This window comes from Labeo rohita, chromosome 19 (genome assembly GCF_022985175.1).
Source record: "Labeo rohita strain BAU-BD-2019 chromosome 19, IGBB_LRoh.1.0, whole genome shotgun sequence".
NCBI lineage: Eukaryota > Metazoa > Chordata > Actinopteri > Cypriniformes > Cyprinidae > Labeo > Labeo rohita.
The window spans coordinates 13,657,303-13,680,501 of NC_066887.1; the positions used below are offsets into that span (position 1 = coordinate 13,657,303).

Here is a 23,199-nt window from a genome sequence, read left to right on the forward strand (position 1 = left end):
GCTAAAACATTTCCATTAACTACACTTCCAGTCAAAAGTTTTTTAAAGAAGTCTCTTCTGCTCACCAAGCCTGCATTTATTTGATCCAAAAATACAGCAAAAGCAGTAATATTGTGAAATATTTTTACTATTTAAAATAGAAATTATAGAAACTTTACTATTTTTTCTGTACTTTGGATCATAAATAATAATAAATGCATGCTTGGTGAGCAGAAGAGACTTCCTAAAAAAAAATCGTATTGTTCAAAAACTTGACTGGTAGTGTATTTTATGGAATAATTTCACTGATCAATAATCTATTTGCTTTTTAAAGTAGAACTACTTTTATTGTGGAAATTATTTTACAACAATATAACACAGACAACTGCCAGTCTGTTTAAACTGTATTTAATAATCTGTTTTTAATGAACCTTATGAGACCTCTATAATGTGATATTTATACATTTGTTATCCAATTGAGAATTTGGCAGTTTACCTGCACTTGCTGTTTCTGTGTGTTGAGCATGTTGGGATCAATACTCAGTGGGCCTAAAACACTCATCATCAGCTCTTTCTCTCGTAGCCACGGTCCTAGCTGATTGGCTGCTGCTGCAAAACTACCCAACCTATCAGCACACGCCTCCAATTCAGTCTGCCTCTGTGCTGCAGTCTCATTGGCCTTCGTCCACCGTGAGTCTAGGAGAGAGAGCAATACTTAGAACTAATATCACAAGGACCAATTCGATGCTTTAGAAACTAAAATATTAAATGTACTAGTAAATATACTAAAACACAATTAGATAAAAATCAGCAGACCAAAAGTATAAGTTATTTGATCTGAAAAAGACAAGGTCAGAGCTCTTCTTGGAGCTATTTTCAGCCTTGCATTTACCCAACTCTCACCTTGTGACCAGCAAATAAATATTAATGTACTGTTCTGTTGTTGTTATAGTTAGCTATTACTACAGGGACAAAGTCCATTCAATAAAAATGCATTTAAAAACACTGACCTATGTCTTCAAGCTGACGTTTCCACGTCTCAGCTTCAGGAGAGTCTGGATTATCTGTTATTAGCTGCTTGAGAAGGTTTTTCAGGTCCTCCACTTTCCCAGAATTCTCAGCAAGCTCAGTAATTAATACCTGGACACAAGTACCTGTCTTTTAGATGTCTGTCACAGTGTAATGTCTGTTACAGCAGTGTTCAAGTACTCAAAATGTTACCTTGGTTTCTTGGGCTTGAGCACGCACCACCTCTGGCCGAGAAGGTGAGGCGGTCTGTCCTTGTGCCAGGCTCTGTTCACGAGGGCCCAGCCACTGCATGAGTGCCTCTGCGCTCTGCTTGGCCTTCTGGCGCAGGTCAAGAGAGGCCTCTTGCTTACCCTTCCTCTCCCTTAGGTCACTGCCCAGCTGCTCATACTTGCAGTTCACATCTGCCACTGCCACCTGGATCTCAGTCAAGTCTGAGGGTAAGAGCGAAGAAATGTTGACGTAAGTACAGTCTGAGCAGGCCAATGACAAGTCCACATAGTCATAAAACCGCATCATGTTTGTGCTATTTTTCAAGCAATCATATAAAAGCTGACAGTTTAACTGAAATGAAATTCAAGCAATCATATTTTTTTGCCTTACTGGACTAAAATCCATTTAGCTGTGAAGAACAAAATATGGTGCTCTGCACATAATATACAGAATATCACATATTTATTGGCCACAAATTAAGAATATGTTTCACGACTTGCCCCTTGTTTGAGGTAAATCATGGCCATATTGTACTAATTTGTTTTCATTTATTTAATTTAGTTAAAAAATGAGAAAACAAATTTGGCCAAACATGGCCAAAATGTACTTAAAAAGAGTGACAGCAAATTCTTAAATTCTTGGCCACAACATATATATGTCAAGTGTGAAGCTCTATGGAAAAAAAAAAACCCTTCAAAGTGCAAAAATAATTATTATTTTTGACATCTTGTTGCTGCACTACAATGGAAACCAATTGACTACAGTGACTGGACAAACTAATTGATAAAATGTGAACAAGTGTCAAAGGTCCTCCGCGCCAGATTTATGTGCACTGTCAGTGTGAAAAAGTCTAAATGATTGGACAAATTGGGCATATGCACAAAGACAGATGACACCAATCTGCACATACTCTAGCGAACTAACAGAACAGGACAAGAAGCAATGCAAAGAAAAATGAGGAGAGTGAGTAAAAGGGTGAAGGAGAAGAGAGATGTGGAGTTATCCATGAGAGGGGAAGAAGAAATGGAAATGACTAATAGAGAAATGCTTCCATTGATGTGGATGCTGCACAGCTCACTGGCTAAAGGTGTGGAGGAAGCTCACCTTTACAGGTGTGAATGCCATTAACACTGTTGGGGCTGGAAGCACCATTGAGCTGGGAAACACCTGGGAGAAAGACACACAGACAGACGCTGAGACAATGCCACAATAATTCACAGGCATGCTGGAGCAGCACACACACAAGCAGCTAGACATACTCAACACAGAGGATTTAGACAAACAGACACGTATACAAACACAATATGCTCAAAATTAGTAGTTTGGAAGGTGGTAGATGCTTAAAGGGATAGTTCACTCAAAAACTCTCATGTCATTCCAAACCAGTATGAGAAAATTTGAATAATGTAGGGATCGCTCTGGGAAAGAATGCAAAAGCACCACTAAAAATACAATTAGATGAAACTGCTCATACTTCTCTAGTCGTTGAATCTGACTGGCTAAGAGGAGTTCAATATGCTAGGGATAACAGAACTCCAACCGTTTCACTGTTTGTATCACTCTGCTTTGCAGTATTTCTCACAGTGAGTGTCATGGCAGACATTCAAATTTAAAGGGGTCATCAGATGCCCATTTTCCACAAGCTGCTATGATTCTTTGGGGTCTTAATGAAAAGTCTATAACATACTATGGTTAAAATTTCTCAATGGTAGTGCAAAAAAAACACCCTTTTTACCATGTCAAAATTAGCTCTGCAGAAATCAGCCCATTCTGTTGCATGTTCCTTTAAATGCAAATGAGCTCTGCTCACCCCGCCCTCTCTTCTGTGGAGTCACGAGCCATACTCGTCATGTTTACTCTATCCACGTTTAGCCGCTAAATTTACTAATTAGCACGTTATTAGAAAAGGCGATTACAAAGATTCATAAAAAAAACCCTTATACACACTTCTGTTGTAAGTAAAGCTGCATCACAAATGATTCGCACATACATAGACGGACATATGTAGATCAGGAGGCGCATTCCCTTCATTAATAAATGTAATCCACTGCATCTCCAGCGGCTTAGATGTCGGGAGTAAATGACGACTACTATGTTCATTATTACACCCAAATATAGAACACCTCAATCGCTTAGGAGCCATTCTTGTCTACGTCCCTACTCCGTTATAGAAACAATGGCGATCTGACTCATTTAGGGCGGGTCTAAGGTAAGACGCCAGTGTCAGTCAAACTATCTTGGGAGCGGCCTCTGATGGTGTGATGTCACACAGACAAGAAGCTGAGAATGGCTTGATTTGAAATTATTTTTACAGATTAATTAAAAAAAACACTGGGTGGATTTTTGCCATTATAGGGTAGATGTGTACACTCACTGCCAACACACATTCATGTTCAAACAACATGTAAAAGTGAACTTTGCATCCGATGACCCCTTTAAAAGTTTCTTTAGGTAAGAATGTACTTGTACAGATTTCAATTATGTGGTTTGTTAATAAAGATAACATCTATTTAAAAATTTGCTTCAATGTATTTGGATTTGTAAGCTCAAGGGCATCAGCAGCCGGTCAATGCTCATGAACCCACCGAGAGCAGCCTTACCTCGGCCAGATCTTCGGGGACTCTGATGTTTCTATAATGGTTAAACATGAGATATAATTGTTTTTAGGTAAATCTAATGGGTAGTCTTTGGTCTCATTAATCTATTATTTGTTCCAGAGCAAATATTTTTGGCTTAAGGCAAAATCTCGCTATATATACGCTATATTTTATGTAATTTTATGCTGTATATCAGAGCGCTGCCTTAGTACTTTTGACTGAATTGCCTAGCAACTTTTATGATGGCCGTTGTCGTTTATTAAGTATTACTATTCAATAGATATTATTTGATATAAATAGTTATATTTAATAATAGTATTTATTATTGTGTGTGTTCATGTGCTCATTGTTTCACCATTAGATGGCGAAAAGACACTGTTTTTAAGTGTAATTCAGCTGTAAAGACTTTTATATTGAAATAGATTGAAACAGGGTTGTAAACAGCTTCTTTAACTTTCAACAACACCTTGTAAGACACAGCCAAAGAATGCACTGAGCAGCGCTGTCATCAGAAATCATTCTTAACAGATGAAAGGATAGTACGACAAAGATATCGCTTTGCTCAGTGGACATTCAGACTGATTTACTGTGAATATAAGATTGTGCTGAAGAATAATTGCTGCATCAGATACATGTAATCACACTCGCTCAGTCCATCTCTCTCTCATAATACACCACATAATACAATGAGCTTTTAATATAGTTATACAATAAAATGCTCAAAACTCCTTCGTTACATATCTAAAGTGAAGTTTTCAAGTTAGTAATAGAGGCAGCTGTCAGTTGTTAAACTGTCACTTGAGATTTGAATCCATGGCAGAAGAAAGTAGTTTGCACAAAAAGTTTTTTTAAAAAAGACATTCCATCATTGTTTTTTATATGTATTTACACACTTATGCCTTCAAACGGTTGTGTATACGCAATATCACACTCGTAGCCCACTGCTACTCAAGTGATATTGCTCATTTACATAAATATAGGCAGTATATATTTAATAAGTTTTAATTTTTATGTCCCATGAAAGAAGTCTTACTAGCTTTGTACAACATGAAGGGGAGAAAATAATGACAGCTTTCATTTTGAGTGAACTATCCTCTAAAAGTGGTGATTTGGGGACCGAATGTTTACTTGTGTCACAGTGGAATCACAAAGTACTAGCTACAGACAGAAAGGGCCCCATTGGTCCCAAACCTCCACAAGGTTGTTTTGCTTACCAGCCTTGTTCTTGGGGGATGTGATGTTAATAACCAAGCTCTCCAGTTGTGAACTGGTCTTGTTTAACTCCTGAACTTGGCTTCCCTGGGTCTCCCATTCTGTGAGTAGATCCTGCAAGTAAATTTATAAGACATGTTAACTACAGCTCACCTCACTAAAAACAGAAAGTGATGTCAGAACACTGTAAATAGAGAGAACTACAGTCCTACTTTAAGCTGCTGTGCTCGTCTCTGCAGGCTTTCTGTGCTTAGGTTGGGCTCTTTGGCAGGAAGTTGCTCTTGTACTGTCTGCAGCCATCGGAGGAGGGAGCCAGAGCGGGAGCGGAAGTCTGCCAGTTGCTGGACGCAGCTCTGGATGGAATCAAATCTGTGAAGAACACAGGAAAAACGTTAGATGAATATCAACAAACTATGAAAAAGATTTAGTTGTGTTAATGTTAACACAATGCTGGCTCCAATGAGGCAACTTGCTCTGTGTAAAATAAACCAGGTTTTGTGAATGGACGTCATCTTATTTTTCATGTGTATTATTCCTTTCTTAGTTTAAATTTTTTTTTTCTTTTATAGAGGAGAAAAATACAGAGTACACCTTAAAAAGCTGAAATTTTAAATCTAAATCACCACAAGAGAAAAATCTTTCAGACATCTTTGACCTCCTATTAATATGTCAACACAGTATGCTACTATTTTAGGTCATGCTGATAGATCAGGACATTGTGTGCAATATTAAGCAGAGCCAGACTCTACTCCAGACTCAAAGTGGACAGCATGCCTCTCTACCACTGTTAGGGCCAGAAGTCATGTTCCAACATGTTTCCCTTTACATTTAGTTTATACTACAATAATCCCACTTCCCACTCACAAGTATTTCTAGAGATATGTGGAGTGGATTTAGACTTGAACACATGACCGACTGTTTTATGAGCCGTCTCTGAGGACATCAGAAATGCTTGGAGCCCCAGTCTGGCATCTTAAGGAGGGATGTGGCCAAATGGTTTCCATAACGGCGGATACAGTGGTGTCAAACTGGGTTAGCATGATGCTATTTTTTTATGGCTGAAAGTACTCCAGCTCAGTGCATAGTGTCTTTATAAGATTGGTCTTATTTTTGTCACATGTCAAATGTCAAAGCAATTAGAGTTGGCAGGGCATCACATTTCAAGATAAAACTGACACAGAGAGAATCTTAGAACAGACTAACTATTCTACTCATGACTGTAACTACCATAGACATTAAATTTAAAATACCCTGAAGTATTAAATTCACCAAACTGAAAGTTTTTGGACAGTAAGATTTTACATGTTTTTTTTAAAGAAGCCTTTTCTGCTCACCAAGGCTGCATTTATTTGATCCAAAGTACAGCAAAAACAGTAGCATTTTAAAATATTTTTACTATTTAAAATAACTGATTTCTGTTTGAATATATTTTAAAATTTATTTCTGTGATTTCAAAGCTGAATTTTTAGCATCATTACTCCAGTCACATGATCCTTCAGAAATCATTCAAATATTCTGATTTGCTGCTCAAAAACATTATTATTATTATTATGTTAAAAACAGCTGAGTAGATTTTTTTTTCAGGTTTCTTTGATGAATAGAAAGTTCAGAAGAACAGCATTTAACCGAAATAGAAATCTTTTGTAACATTATAAATGTCTTTATCATCACGTTTGATTAATTTAAAGCATGCTTGCTAAATAAAAGTATTAATTTCTATACTTTCTTCACTGACTCCAAGCTTTCCAGTGGTATAGTGTATAATGTTACAAATTTCAGATAAATGATGATCTTTGGATGTTTCTATTCATCAAAGAATACTGAAAAATTAACTCAACTGTTTTAAATATTATTAGCATATTATAAAGATTTCTGAAGGATCATGTGACACTGAAGACTGAAGTAATGATGCTTAAAATTTAGCTTTGATCACAGGAATAAATTACATTTTTAAAATATTCAAATAGAAAACAGTCATTTGAAATAGCAAAAATATTTGACAGTATTACTGCTTTTGCTGTATTTTGAATCAAATAAATATAGGCTTGGTGAGCAGAAGAGATTTCTTTAAAAAAAATATTAAAAATCTTTCCACTCACCTCTCATTGACATTGGATTCCAAGCGTGCAAAGTCCTCAGAAACCTCTTTGGTTGTGTCCAGAAGGCTTTGTACATTGGCAAGTATCCCAGACTGGCTTAGGTTTGAACCAAGCTCGACAAATGACTTTAATTGACTTGACTCTTGAGTAATTTCTGATCTCACCTCCTTTAATAGAGAAGACATAAACGATGACATCGGACATTAGTCAATAAACATGCAATCTTTCAGAAAGTATGTAAATCTGTGTCCACAAATGTCAAAAACCTAATTCTCTAACCTCTATGGTCTGTCTGTAGTCATCCACACTGCAGTCAGGTTGGCCTACTGGGCTGAGAGCCCTTTCTCGACTCTGCGTAAAGCTGCGGAGGTCTGCGCTCTGGCGCTCAAAGCTCTCCAACTTGGGCAAAAGTCCCCGCAACTCAGTCTCTCTTTCAGCCTGTTTGGCCTGGGCCGCTGTGTAGCGCTGACTCAGGTCCTGCAGTGCCCCCTGCAGGCCAGACGCTGTCGATGCATCCGCAGACTTCAGAAGCTTGGACACAGAGTCTAAGGTTGCATCCACGCTGCCCTGCCTTGAAAGCAGTTCCTGACGTATTTTCTGAGAGGGAAGTGCCATGTTTAAAACATAATTCTTGGTTAATGAAAGCTTTTAATTATATCTGATACTGATGATTATAATGGTACATTTAACAAAATACCTGATTTTGTGTCAGGGCATCCTGAACTGCTTGAGCAGTGGGTTGGACTGCGCCAGGTGATAAAGGAAGTCCATCTAGCCATGCCAGGAGTGCTTTAAGCCCCTCCTGAACACTAACTGATTGGGCAACGGCTGTTTGAAGCTGTTCGGCTCTCACTGACACTGAATTAGACAGGGTTTCAAAGCGCTTCTCCAGAGTACCTGAAATGACAAAGAGGAAGTTTAAAATATGTGTAAGGGATAATAATATAAAAAATATCATTAGCACGAAATAAAATCCGTATCATGTCTTGTTTTATTTTTAAAGCTGCCATCAATTGTAAAATTCACCTTTGCACGGTGTTTGCATATAAATGTGTCTACACACCATGCAGACAAAACCACCCTACAATGATAAAAATCCATTCACTCCTTTTTTTAATTCCCAAAACAAACTAAACAGTCTCAATTATCAAGTTGTTTTGATTTTCTGAGCAGTATGACATCATACTGCTCAAGCCCCGCCCCACCCACAACCGCCGACGGACTGTCCCGTACTATAAAACAGAAGAGAGGGGCGGGATGAGCAGATCTCATTATCATTTAAAGAGGCATGCACCGATACTGGTCGGTGTGAACAGAGCTGTTTTTGACAAGGTTAAGAGTGTTGTTTTAGATGCCCATTGAAGAATCTTAACCAAAGTATTTTGCAGACATTTCATGAAGACCCTAAAGAATCATACCAACTTGTGGAAAATGGGCATCCAATGTCCTCTTTAAAAGGTTATTTTGGGATAATGACTATACTAAATTATATTGTCAATCAAACTAAAATACTTTATACCACATTGCCTTGATCAACCAGTCAACAAATATTCCAGACAGTTGTAAAACACACCATTGTTTGAGCCAATGTTGCCATGCTGGGTCGGCTGGATGCTCAAAGAGACATACATTGCTATTCAAAATGTTGGTGTCACTATGATTTTTTTTTCTTTTGTTCTGTAAAGATGCACTGAACTGATCAAAAGTGACAGTAAAAACTTTCATGATGTTTCTATTTCATGAGATTTCTATTTCAAATAAATGCTGTTCTTTTGAACTTTCTACTCATCAAGAAATCCTAAGAAAAAAAAATTTAATATTAAGCAGCACAACTGTTTACAACACTAATAACAATAAAAATGTTTCTTTAGCACTAAATCGGCATATTAGAATGATTTCTGAATGATCATATGACACTTAAACTAAAGTAATGGTTCTGAAAATTGATGCAACACAGATGTAAAATACATTTATAATTTACTACAGTGTGTTGACTTTTTCAAGTATTTTAATTTACTAATAGAAAAGTTGTATTGAGTTGTAATAGTATTATTTCACAAAATTACTATTTTTACTGTACTAAAAAAAAAAACCTTTTCAATGGCAGTGTACGTCCATACTTTCCTGGTGGAACGAACCTACAAAATTACACTCTTCCAAGTAATTTATTTGCTGATAATGAGAATGAAATTACCTGTAAGATTGTTAATATCTGCATTTTTGAGAGTTGGGGACTCTTGAGTGCTGACTAGCTCTTTTCCTGCCCTCTTGACCTTCTCAAGCTGTACCGAACGCTCTGCCAACTCATCTTGCAAGAGCTGAGACAAGACAGCAGAAGAGAGAAAAAGCTGGTTAATTATGGTGATTCCTAAGAGTATGGAAACTAAATTTTGCTTAGGTGATCACTTCCATTAGTTTATTCATTCAGTAAAATTACTTGTCAGCTCTCCTCAAAAATTTTACCCAGAAAAGCATTAATAATCCAACCTGTACTGTACTGAGTGTATTCTGCAATGTCTGAGTGTCCGTTTGCTCTCCGCTGGGTTTAAAAACACTCTGATTCTGCTCCTGAGTGCTCAGCCAGGAGCCTAAAGAACCAGCCTCATCTTGGTAGTGTTGGTATCGCTCCAGGAGACCTGAGAGACGGGTGCCAAGCTCTGAGGACTGAAAGAAAAAAAACCCACCAGATTCAGTATGCTTTCATCCCATAATATGTGACCCTAGACCACAAAACTAGTCATAAGGGTCAATTATTTTGAAATTGACATTTATACATCATTGAAAGCTGAATAAATAAGCTTTTCACTGATGTATGGTTTGTTAGGATAGGACAATGGTTGAGATACAACTATCTGAAAATCTGGAATCTGGGGGTGCAAAAAAATCTAAATAATGAGAAATCACCTTAAAGTTGTCCAAATTAAGTTCTTAGCAATGCATATAACCAATCAAAAATTACGTTTTAATATTTACAGTAAGAATTTATAAAATATCTTAATGGAACATGGTCTTTACTTAATATCCTAACGATTTTTTGCATAAAGGAAAAATCAATATTGTCACTTTGTTTTGTGGTCCAGGGTCACATATATCATTGCTGACTGAAAGAATATGAGGCAGTTCTGTACCCACCTTGCTGTGTAATAAACCATAGCGTTGTGTGGCATCTTGAAGCCTGTCACTCACTACATGTCTGGTTTCCTCCAGAGCAGGATCCGTACTGCCCGCCTTCTCCAATGCCCCCAGGATAGAATCCAGAACCTTCTGGCCAGAGATTGTTACAAAGCGCAAATCTGCTTTGTGACAGATGACATCTTCTGCAAGCTGAAAAAAACAGGGAGACACATTATTAAAGTATTTTATCTTTTCAACCTGAAGTAAATGTATTATGTTAGACATATTTTGATACCTTTTTGTGCTCCTCTATCCTGTCTTTTAGACCCTGTGCATCAGTTTCCCCTTCCCCGAGTGTATGTAGCTCTTGTTCGCTCTGATCCAACCATGTGCCCAGGTTCCCATGCTCCTGCACAAACTTGGCAAACTCATCTCTGAGGGCATCCACCCGCCTCATCCTGTCCTGACAGTTCTGGAGGCGCTCCTGATGCTGACTCTGCAGTTGGTCTAGTTTTGCCCGCAAGCGTTGTTTCTCCTCTGGGGGCACACTGGAGTCGGGTTGATCCAAGAGGGAATGGACAGACTGGGCCACCTGCTGAAGGTGAGCTTGTTGAGCTTGTAACTGTTGCAGCTCAGTCTGGTGGAATCAACAAAATGCAAAATGTCAGAACTGGAAATGCTTGACTGATATTAGAACATTAGAATTCATGGTTCTAAACTACTACATGGCTCTAATCTCATATCTACATTTTTTACTACAGTTAAGAAGTTTACATACACCTTGCAGAATCTGCAAAATGTTAATTATTTTACCAAAATAAGAGGCATCATACAAAATTCATGTTATTTTTTGTTTAGTACCGACTTGAATAAGATATTTTACATGAAAGATGTTTACATATAGTCCACAAGAGAAAATAAAGAATTTGTGGACCTAAAGTATTTCTGAAGAACAGCAGGCAGTTTAACTGTTCAGGACAAACAAGTGACTCATGAACAACTATCACTAAACAAAAAAAAACACAGGTGTGGATCATTCAGGTAACAACACAGTATTAAGAATCAACTGTATGCAAACTTTTCGAACTTTTTAAACTATTATTTCCTCTTGTGGACTATATGTAAATATCTTTTATGTGAAATACCTTATTCAGGACAGTACTAAATAAAAAATAATGTGCATTTTGTATGATCCTTATTATTTTGATAAAATAATTAACATTTTGCAGATTCTGCAAGGTGCGTGTAAACTTTTGACTTCAACTGTATATACAACATCTACTTAAGCATCTTACCTGAAGCATGTCACTGTGAGAATTTAGAGCATTCTCTGGTTGTGGTGCAGATGATGGGGCATCAGTGACAGTTTTGCCAAGTGACCTCCTCTTTGAGTCGTCCAGTGATGACAGTTCTCTGAGAAGTGTGTCTATTTTTTCTTGTGTTTCCTGCATCTGCTCCTCTGCTTTAGCCTTGGGAAGAAGGTAAATGTAATAATGATTAAAAACTTAATAAGAAATGACAAATGCAACAAAAAATTAAATGTGAACTGCTTACTCTTTGTGTGTTCTGCTGCAGTGTTGTGACAATGGCAGTATCTACTTCAGATAATGAAGAGCGGACTGAGTTTGTAAGTGAGCTGTGCTGCTCCTTCATTTGTGAAAGAGTCCCCTGTAGTTTGGCCCGCTCTTCAGGACTCAAACTGTCACCCCGCTCAGACAGGAACTCCTCCACTGAGCGGATAGTCTCAGTCAACATGTCACTTTTGGTCTGAAGGTCCTTCTCCACCTCCTATAGTGTTGGAGTACAAACAATAACAATAAACCAAAAATTAAATGTCTTATGTGAGACTACATGAAGTAAATGTCAGATGTGTCTCTTTATCAAACCTTCAGCTCTTTTTGCTTCTGCTGTAACTCGTTCACATCATCCGACTCGGTTCCAACTCTCCGATTGGCCAGCAGGCTGGCAGCACCAGCCAACCACATTGTGAGATTGTCCAGTTTTTGAGAGCATTCTGCCTTCTGCTGTTGCACAACCTATATCCACAGTAAGAAAGGAGGTAAAAGAGAATTGTATTTGATCAACTACAGTCATAATATTCTTCTAAGACTTATAAGCATTCATCATATTATTCTTTTTACCCCACCAACCTCTCACACTTGCCAGATTTCACACAAAGTAAAAAATGTACACTGGTTGAGCATGATGTGTCCAAATTCATAACACAAAGCATCAAAAACAACAGGCCAGTGAAGCAGAAATAACATACAAAAGACCTTAGGACAAATAATAAAACATCTCAGCTAGATAACTTCTTTTTCAAAATACGAAAGGTTAAAACAAGCAAGCTATACAGTGAAGCTACATTTAAATCTTTAATGTTTTCCAAATGTGTCTTCTGTGGCAATCTGTAAGAGCAAGGCAGACAGGTTAATATACACGTTATGTTCATTCACACGCAGTTAGCACACTCAAGTTTGAAATGCAGGTGGCTATAGAACAGAGCTCAACAATAAGGAATTCTATTGATTTAAGGTAATGTTGGATAACATGCATGAGGTTTCGTCAGCAATGTGACTTTTGATAGTGTTGAAAGCATCAGTTGAGGATTATATTCTGGCCAGCAGACAAAAGTCGTTATTGTTGAGTCCTGCAGAAGCATTACTGAAACAACTGATCAGCATTATTACAGCACTGTAAAATTAACTGAACAAGTAGATTATACTGATAGTCATGCAAGTGTTTTTTTTGTTTTTTTTAAATGTAGCATTCGTGCTAACAGATTTTTATGCATGCATTACTAGTGTGGTTAACTGTTACCACAAATGTTCAGAAGTTTTCCTTTATCTCAGTTAAATGATTGTGAGTCTGTTGAAAGCAAAATTGAATATTCTTGTTTTTAATTTGGCAACACAAGCATTTATTCATCTGTTTGCAAACCTCTCTATCCCTTGTAGTTTGTCTCTCTTTTTCCATTTTCTCTTCTTTTTCTTTCTGTTCTTTCATCATTCGTTCATTCTCTCTGGCCCGTTGGGCTGATAGTGCCTCTGCCCTGGCATGATTGAGGCCAACAGCCTGGTGAAAGACCCTCTGTAGCTGCTCCAGTTGCCCAAGGAGATGCCTACTTTGATCAGGCAACAGGTCCTGAGCATGCTCAGAAATAAATACCTGAATACTGAATGCCACATTGCTGACTTCACTGGATCGGGCAGCGAGGGAGTTCTGTAACTTCTGTGGGAAAAAAAATTAATGACTGTAAAAAAGATGTATTACTGTAACTACAAATGTAAATATAGCTGCAAGAAGCGATTACCGTGGTTCAAGCGTTTTAAGAGCTTTTATAGACATTATAAGATAAGTTTATCCAAAAAGGCTGAAAAATAATAAATAAAATCGCAAGAGATATTATGTGATTATTTATCACTTTTGATCTATAAGTGGCGCTGCCTCCAATTTAATGTGGTGTGGATAGCTATAGGTGACGAAGACACACACATAGTTTGGTGCCAGTATGCCAAAGAATTGCAGAGAAACAGCCTCCGATCCATTTAGGCATTTTTCATATCTCCTGACCACTAGGTGGCACTGTGCACTAATCAGTGCAGAAAAGTTCTTTGGAGTCTGACAAAACCAAGTGGGTAGGGCCATGTGTAATAAAAAACTTGTACCTCTTGAATGGAATGAGATTTTGGTTCCGACTGGGTGAAAAACCTAAAACTAGTTCGCAAAAGTAGGTTCTGCAAAATATTCAAAATGACGCAAAACACCTGATGACGGAAATGAAATCGGATACAGCTGTTTTGACACTTCAGGCGAAAGTATACTTAGGCCGTCCACATTTTCATCATCAGGAGGGCTCGCAGACAGCCGCACAATTTTTTAAGACCATGCGGACGGTGCAGACGCAAGTCCAAACAACTGTACTGCACGTGTCAAATTCGGCAATCTGCGCTCGGCGAGTATGCTTTGAAAGCTGTGCCGACACAGCTGTGCATGAGACGGAATGCGGAATGTATACCCGGGGCCTTAAGTCTGCAATAAACAGTATAGGAGTTATGCGCTATTTTGCATTTTTGTTCATGTAGCGCCCACTGGGAAGAGTCTTTGCCAGTGTCTCCCCAACTTGAGACCTACCATCTGGCAAAGTTTCAAGTCTCTAACGATCAGTTTTATGGCAGCAGAATAATAATAATAGTAAAAATTCGTATAATTACAATACGGTATCAGTGCTTCACGCCTGAACCCCTAAATATATGTACTGTAAATGCTAAAAAGGTTATCAGCACTGTTGATGTTTTACCTCGCACAATTGTTGCTTACGAGTGATCTCGGCCACTGTCTGACCATCTACACCTGCTTCTTCCTGCATTTGTGTTTCAGTCTCCTTAAGCCAGCTGAGAAGTTTGTCAACTTGGTCTTGTAAAGATTTCAGCTGACTGCTTACAGCTTTCTGTAATGCAAAGATTTAAAATAAACTTTTCTGTGATGAAAAAAACACTAAATTAAACTTCGTAGTAATTTTTATTACATTTTGTGCATCACGTTGTGCTCGTAACCCCTGCAAAGTATTCTGGGCAAGGTCTCTGGCTGCACTGTAAGCACGAGCTAAGCTTCGCCCATCTTTTTCCAGGGCCATAAGCAGCTGAGGTGGGACATCCTGAGGGTTAGACTCTAACAGCTGTGTGGCTGCTTCAGTCTCCTTGTGCACTTCTGGTTCGAGGTCACTAATTTCCAGAGAAAGCATCTGAAAAGAGAATTAAATGAAAACACAGCTTAAACAACCTGTTAAATTTGCTACATATCAAACATTTGCAGTAACCAATCTTTTACCTCAATTTGTTTGATTATGTCATCGAGTGTGGAGAGACTTCGACCAATGGACTGTTGCTGCTGCTGCTTTAGGCGGACCTCGATGTGTCTCACCATGGAGAGCAAGGCCACAATCTGTTGGTCATGTTCTAAGCACTCTTGGCGAGCCAGTGAGGACTGAAAAGAAAAGGAAAAATTAAAATTTGCAGTCAACAATATATAGAAACCTCAAGAAAGATATTCAGGAACTACTATTTACCTTGCTAGCTTTTGTAGTGTCTTTGCTTATTTCTTCAGTTTTCATTTGAATTTCTTCAGGCTGCCTTTCCTCTAAAGCTTTTGTGTATTCTTCCACCTCTTCTTTCTGTTTGGTATCAGACTCTGGGATCACCTCCATAAGGGGTAGACCAGAAACTTCACATTGTTGGATAGAAGGTTCATCTGTGGCTTCATAACCACTGAAAGTGGGCTCCTTGATTCTTTCTTGATGAGCTTCACTGCTTACCTTTTTCACTGCTGTTTTGGTATTTTGTAAAGAAGTACACACCTCACTTGATAAAAGTGCTTTGGAATCCTTCATTGCTGGGACGTCAATGACACATTTGAGAGGTACTGATTCAGCAATTTCTTGACTGCCAGTCACTGCAGTGCTTGATGACAAGGTCAGTTCAATCATAGGGTCAATCAACTTTTCATCTGCATATAATGGCTCAGTGCCTTGTTCTTTTGGTATTGTTCCTTTGGTTTTCTGAATTAGAACCAGTTCTTCCTGGTTTGTTGCAGCGTTTGTATGCTTGTCATGCTGATCTTCTTCCGGTTTTTGAAGCTGTGGTTCAACTGAGGAGCTTGCATCAATATCAGACCCAGGTAGAAGATTCTCTGCAATGTTTGACACTGACCTTTCAGCCCTTTCATTGATTTCTTGGAGTAGCTTGATGTCTTTCTTCTTACTTTGAGTAGGCTTAGTGCCTGTCTTCTCTACAATAGTTTCCTCTTGGGTGGTAACGCGGGATTCTCCATTACTGGCTACTTGACGCATTGCTTGTAATTCTTCAGCAGCTTGTTTTTCACTCACTCCTCGCTCAAACACCTTCCTAAGAATGCTTTCCTTAGCTTTCATCAAGAGCATTTCCTTCTGTGCCATTGCCTGATTTGCTTTCTCAAGTTGCTTCATACTTTCTTTCTCATCTGACTGATTGCTTTGAGGTTGGACCTCATGAATCACCGTCTTTTGCTCTTTCTCAGTCTCATCATCTCTTTTCTCTACACCTTCTGCTTCAACAGTACACACTTGCTTAAGTTTCTTACTTTTGCTTTTCTTCTTTTTCTTCTTTTCTGATATCTCAGTGCCAAGGTCCTTGGAGACCTCAGTCGCTTCCTGACTTCCTGACTGAGACTTCTCTTGTTGTCTTTCATTGGTTTCATGCTCAGACTCACATTTGGGGGTCTTAGTTTCACTAGCAGTTCTGTCCACCCCCATTTCCAAATCTTTTCCTTGCATAGTCTCGCCAATCCTTGTCACCAGTGCAATGCTACCACTCTCATGGGTTGTCTCTGATTGCTGTACTTCAATCACTTTCTCTTTGTCATCTTTCATATGCTTTTGACTAGTGGTAAAGTTATCTTGTCCATCAACCTTTGCTTTTTCTATAGGTGAAATCCTGGCTGAGGTGTCTGAAACCTGTGACTTTGCATCACTTTCCATTTTAGGTTGCTTTCCATTTTTTCCTCTGCCTTTCTTCTTTCCTGATACCTTAACTGACCCTGTGGGTGTAGAAGCATAAGGATCCAATCCAGTCTCCTGGCTGTCCTTGACTTTCTCTAGTTTGGACACTGGCTGATCTGCTTCTAGCTTTAAACTATGGCCTTCTATCTGCTCTATAGATGGGGTATGTTCCTTGATTTGCAAGCCATCATCTGTGTCTGAGAACTTGACTTTAGAGATTGCAGGTTCACACACTGTCTGCATTTGGATCTCTACTTTTGTTAGCTCTGTAGATGGGACTTGTTCCATGCTGTTGTCTGAGAAAATGGCAGTAGGAACTGTAAGTATATTAACTGCCTGCCTCTGCATTTCCATCTCTGTGGTGTGTTCAAGTAAAGCTGTTGAGTTCTTAACTTCTACCTTTTGCAATTTGACATCAGAAATCTCTTCAGGTTGCTCAGGGCTTTGGATTGACTGTGATTTTATATATTCACTCTCTTTAATGGCCTGTTGAAGTCTTTTCTCTGCTTTCAAGGTATATTTAGTCAGAACCTCTAGTGATGTATCATTACTGTCCTGCATCACGGCATCAACCAACTGCTCCTTACTTTCTAAATTAGGATGGATGTCAACAGATTCAAGCTCCTCTTTTTTCAGAAGATCTGCTTGTTTTATTTCAGCCTCTGTAAGATGTGATGATGGTTTACTCAGACTTTTCTCAAGTGACATTTTATTGGGACTGACCTGCTCTGATACCATCTCAGGAACAAAAGAACTAGATGTTCCTTTCATTGGGGAGGCTGGTATTTTGGAACTTTTCCTCTCATCTTCATCTACAAGGCCCATGCTGTTTTGAAGTTCTGCAGCCATTTCTGTCGAAATAAGCCCATACTCAATTGCCTCAGTAATGCTGGAGACCTTCTGTCCACTGGCTGGATTGAGCAGCCCCCCTTTCAAGAGTTGATTTGTAGCAATATCTTTAGCCATGTCTTTATCAACTAATCCTTTATTTATAGCCTCTGGGAGAGGCAAACGCTCTCCACTGTAAATGTTAATGATACCCCCTGTATCTGCTTGACTCTGCAATACTCTCACTGCTGGTATGGGATCTATCTGGCCTGCCTTAATTGCCTGTGGTAAGGTCATCATTTCATCACTTTGTTTATGTGGAACACCCCTGAAAGGTCTTACTTCAAGGAATCTCTGTCCTGTCTCAATGTCAATTTTACCCTGGTTTACCAGCTCAGAGTAGGACACAACACAAGCTTTATGAGGGTCCAAAAATCCGCTTTTAACATTGGGTGAGGCCATAGCTTTATTTGCCATTTCGTCATCTAGGAGGCCTTTAGAAACAGCCTCACTCAGAGTAATCTTGCTTTTTGATGCATCATCATAAATAGAACCTGTAGATGCCTGAAGAAGTGAAGTGTCTTGATCCAAACTACTTGGTTCTTTTAGAGCCTTTTCCAGTTCCATCAACTTCGGAGCGACTGTGTGATCTACGAGACCCTGTTGTAGTGCATCCACAACAGTAAGGCGAACACCTGAGCCGTGATGCACAATGCCACCTTCTGCAACCTGCTGGCATAAAATCTTCTGAGCCTCATCCTGTCCGATTAAGCCAGTTTGAAGGGCTTGTTCCAGTGGGACAGCCATTTTGGTTTTTGGGTCCACTACTCCTTTCATTTGTAACTGTAGCGCCAACTTGGTTTGCACTGCATTTGGATCTGAACTTTTTCCTTTGCATGACTTTTCCAGTGATAGAAGCTTCTCCTTCCTAGCCTCTTCAATCAATCCAAGGTTGGCTGCAAGGGTAACTGACACCTTCTTGTCTCTTCGTAGGTCAACTATTCCCCCTGACACAACCTGGGCTTCATGAAGACGAGCAGCCGTATCGGAGTCCAACAGGCCTGCTTCAGCAGCTTCCTTTATTGAGCAGTGCCGACCATGTTCCACATCAATTATACCGGCTAAACTCTTTTCTGAATGAAGAACACAGGCCAATAAGTCCTCATCCAACAGTCCTGCTTGCATCACATCCTCAACACTAAGTGACTTACAGGCTTTAACATCCAGAAAACCACCAAAGAGACTAGCTTTTTCCATAAGCTTAATAGCAGTGTGCCCTGGAAGCAAACCCTGTGCCAGAGCTTCATCCAAAAGAACTTTTTGGCCACCTACAGTTACAAGACCCCCTTGTTGCAGTTCCACTGCCATTCTCTCAAGCTTCACATCATCATCACTTAGTTCCACAGTCAAAGTCTTCATGTCTGAGGGTTCCTCGTGTTCATCCATTTTCTTTATTTCCTCAAACTGTTTTGCAGTCTTGGCTTCATCTAGTTTGACTTTTAGCTGATCATACTGTTGCACATTTACAGTATCTTGAAGTGAAATATGTGCATTGCTTTCACTCATGTCAAACATTTTTTGATCTGCTTTCTCTAGAAATACTCTACTACTATCTGCCTGTTCCAGGTCAAGTGTTTCCTTATTTTTAGATTCATGTAGTGTTGACTCTATAATTTGACTTTGAGAGGGCGCTCCATTATCTGATATAGTCGTTGGTAGCGTTGAGCTTGTATGAAAAGGCACTGTTAAGTTTAGGCCTATCCCAGTCGAGGATGCAAGATGCTCCTCTGTCCTTTCTATAGTCTCACCAATATCAGTCTTTATGCTGGCAATTTGACTTATTTTAATCTTGGGCTCTTCATATTGTTCTGATGACAGAACATTCTTCTTCCAGCGCTCTTCTTGTGAAGGCTCTACAAAGGCTCTTTCTGTGGCTGTAAAGAGTGGAAGCTCTTCCTTTGCTCTTTCTACTGTCTCTTGCCAAACCTCATGAGAAGGCTTCATGAAAGTTCCTTCTGTACTTGTCAAGGGTGCAAGATCTTCTGCTCTATCCATTTTCTCTCTCACATCAGCATTCCTCCAGGCAATTTTACCTTTTAAAATGGCAGATTCATCACATTCTCCTGATGTGTGAACTTTCTCTTGCCAAACCACATGTGAAGGCTCCATAAAAGTTTCTTCTGTGCCTGTTAAGGGTGCAAGATCCTCCTCTGCTCTTTCTATCATCTCACCCATACCAGTGACCTTCCAGGCAATTTTTCCTTTCATATTCATGGGTTCTTCATATTCTCCTGATGGCAGCACTCCCTCATCTTTCTTTGCTCCTTCTATCATTTCACCCAAACCAGTTGTCCTCCAGGCAATTTTACCTTTCATTATATTGGATTCTTCATATTCTCCTGATGACAGAAATTTCTCTTGCCAAATAACTTCATGTGTAGGCTCTACAAAGGTTATTTCTGAACCTGTTAAAGCTTCAACATCTTCCTCTGGTCTTTCAAGTGTTTCACCTATGTTAGTCTTCTTGCTGGTAGTTTCATCTTTTTTACTCTTGGGTTCTTTATATTGTCCTGATGACAAAACTTTCTCTTGCCAAACAACTTCACGTGTAGGCTCTGTAAAGGTTATTTCTGAGCCTGTTAAAGCTGCAACATCTTCCTCTGGTCTTTCTAGTTTCTCACCCATTTTAGTCTTCTTGCTGGCAATTTTATCTTTTTTACTCTTGGGTTCTTTATATTGTCCTGATGAAAGAACTTTCTCTTGTAAATTCTCTTTATTTAAAGGCTCTACAAAAGCTCTGCCTGCATCTGTCAAGGGTGCAAGATCTTCCTCTGCTCTTTCTATCATCTCACCCATACCAGTGTCTGTCCAGGCAATTTTTCCTTTCATAATCATGGGTTCTTCAAATTCTCCTGATGACAGAGCTTTCTCTTGCCAAACAACTTCATGTGTAGGTTCTATAAAGGTTATTTCTGAACCTGTTGAAACTGCAACATCTTCCTCTGGTCTTTCCAGTGTCTCACCTATGTTAGTTTTCTTGCTGTCAGTTTCATCTTTTTTACTCTTGGGTTCTTTATATTCTCCTGATGACAAAACTTTCTGTTTTAAGTTCTCTTTATGTAAAGGTACTGAAGAAGCTCTCGCTACATCTGCCAAGGGTGCAAGATCTTCCTCTGCTCTTTCTACTGTCTCACCTATATCTGTGTCCGTCCAGGCAATTTTACCTTTTAAAACCATGGGTTTTTCATGTCCTCCTGGTGTCAGAACTTTCTCAGGTAGATTCTCTTTATTTAAAGACTCAGTAAAAGCTCTTGCTGCACCTTCCAAAGGTGCAAGATTTTCTTCTGCTCTTTCTACTTTCTCACCTGTATCAGTGTTCGTCTTGGCAAGTTTACCTTTTAAAACCTTTGGTTTTTCATGTCCTCCTGGTGACAGAACTCCCTCTTGCAAGTCCTCTTTATGTGAAGGTGCTATAAAGGGTCTGTCTTTATTTACCAAGTGTGGAACATCTTCCTCTGCCAGTTTGATGGTCTCAATCACATCAGTGTTGTTTCTCTCAATTTCAACTTTTTTAATCTTGGGTTCCTCACATTCTCTCGATGATAGAACTTTCTCTTGTGAAACGTCTGCACGTGAAGGCTCTATAAAAGTTCTGTCTGTGCCTGTCAAGCATGCAAGATCTTCCCCTGCTCCTTTTATAGTCCTACCCATGTCAGTGTCATCTGTTTTAATCTTGGGTTCTACATAATCTCTTGATGACAAAACGTTTTCTTGTTGAATCTCTTCATTTGAAAGCTCTATCATTTTTGCTTCTGTCAATGGTGCAAGATATTCTTCTGTTCTTTCTATTGCCTCTCCTACATCAGTTATCTTGCAGGCAATTTTACCTTTTATCTTGGGTTGTTCATACTCTTCTGATGATAGAACTTTCTCTTGCAAATCTACTTTTTGCAAAGGCTCTTCAAAGGTTCTGTCGGTGACCATCAAGGTTGCACGATCTTCCCCTGCCATTTCTATAGTCTCCGCCATTTCATATTGCGTAATTTTGGGTTCTGCATTTTCTCCCTCTCCAATCCCACTCATAGCTTTGCTGTCCAGTGTAACTCTAATGTTGCTAGGTATTTCATGTTGGACTGGTCTGTCAGGGTTTGTGGTTTTCACACTTTCACATATTAACTCTACCAATTCTGGTTCTAGCAGGACTAGGCGATCTCCTGACTGAGCATTAATGTAGCTGTGTGTCATCACTTCAGTGAGAAGGAGGCTTTGAAGCTGCTCTTCTGATCTACCTTCCTCCGTGATGGAACTGACATCTGCATGTGAGGCAGGAGGTGATGAAGAATATGCAGTTCCAGAACTCAATTGCTTCATATATGAGGAACCTGACTGAGTCACATGGGGAAGGACATCTGGAACCTGGATTTCTTTTAGGAGCTCCACTGCCTGTGGCTTAACTATCTTCTTTGCTTGATGCAGAGGGACCACCTGTCCACTCTCAGGCAGACATACAGCACCAACAGAATGACGTTTTCTCAGGGCTTTTGCAGCAAGTTCTCTACTGACAACACCCTGTTGAAGAGCTTCACTTACTGGAAGCAGCTCACCTGATTCTGGCCACATTATTGCCTTAAACGACTGGAGAGATTCCAGTACACGCAAGGCTATGCGAGGAGAGAGAAGGTCTCTTTTTATGGCCTCATCCAACTCTAGACGCTCCCTACTGACTGGATCTATTATTCCCCCTGCTTGTAGCTGTCGTGTCATGAGGGTGCAGGCCAAGTCCTGATCCATCAGGCCATGCCGGACAGCCTCATTAACAGTCAATCTGTGTCCCGAGCGGGGGTCTGTGATACCGCCAGCAAACAGCTGAGCCTCCAGAAGTCGAACTGTGACATGCCGGTCGATAAGCCCCTCTTGAACTGCACGGAATATTCCCACCTTTCTGCCAGAGCGTAAGCAGACAGTTCCTCCTGGCTTCTGTTTAACTGGAAAGAAGCGCAGACCTGTCTCCTGATTAAGAACACAACGCTGTTGGAAATCAGCCAGACTTAGTTTTTCTGCTGTATTTGGATCAATAAGTTCTCGCTGGTTAAGACAGGATTGCACTTTTTGATAAAGATCAAGGGATAACAATCCCTTCTCTCTTGCATCATCCAGGCTGATCATTTCTCCACTGGAACCAAACTTCAGGCTGCCAGTGTTTATCTGCAGCTCAAGTATACGGAGCGCCACAAGCTCTTTTATGACACCTTCATTCATTGCAATGGCTACTGGTAATTCCAGACCCTCTGCACATTTTATTGTGTTGACAAGACCAAGAGCAGCCTCTAGCTCTTCCAGTGATTTGTAAATATGTTTATCAATCAAACCACTGGAAAGACCCTTATCTAATGACAGTTTATCAGGGGAGTCAGGCTGGAGTAGACCACCCATGACGACCTGTGCCTCCAACAGTACATGACAGGTGTCTAGATCTATGAGGCCATGCTGTGCTGCCTGGAAAACTGGAATGGTTTCCATGGTGCCAAGGTCAATTACTCCAGCGATGATTTCTTTGCCCTATGGAAAAATAAAAATCACAAATTTTAAAAATGTA

At 39.6% G+C, this 23,199-nt stretch overlaps 1 protein-coding gene across 1 annotated transcript in view; it reads right to left on the minus strand.

Moving 5' to 3' along the window:
* macf1a (microtubule actin crosslinking factor 1a) overlaps positions 1-23,199 on the minus strand; it is a 213,889-nt gene that overhangs the window by 63,893 nt on the left and 126,797 nt on the right. Inside the window, 21 exon segments of the mRNA XM_051136559.1 lie at positions 476-675; positions 990-1,119; positions 1,201-1,439; positions 2,323-2,385; positions 5,030-5,141; positions 5,240-5,396; positions 7,127-7,293; positions 7,406-7,723; positions 7,824-8,023; positions 9,321-9,444; positions 9,614-9,790; positions 10,259-10,450; positions 10,536-10,877; positions 11,536-11,709; positions 11,795-12,028; positions 12,127-12,276; positions 13,181-13,471; positions 14,541-14,690; positions 14,769-14,984; positions 15,071-15,226; positions 15,309-23,162. Of these exon segments, the coding sequence (XP_050992516.1) occupies positions 476-675; positions 990-1,119; positions 1,201-1,439; positions 2,323-2,385; positions 5,030-5,141; positions 5,240-5,396; positions 7,127-7,293; positions 7,406-7,723; positions 7,824-8,023; positions 9,321-9,444; positions 9,614-9,790; positions 10,259-10,450; positions 10,536-10,877; positions 11,536-11,709; positions 11,795-12,028; positions 12,127-12,276; positions 13,181-13,471; positions 14,541-14,690; positions 14,769-14,984; positions 15,071-15,226; positions 15,309-23,162 (11,646 nt within the window).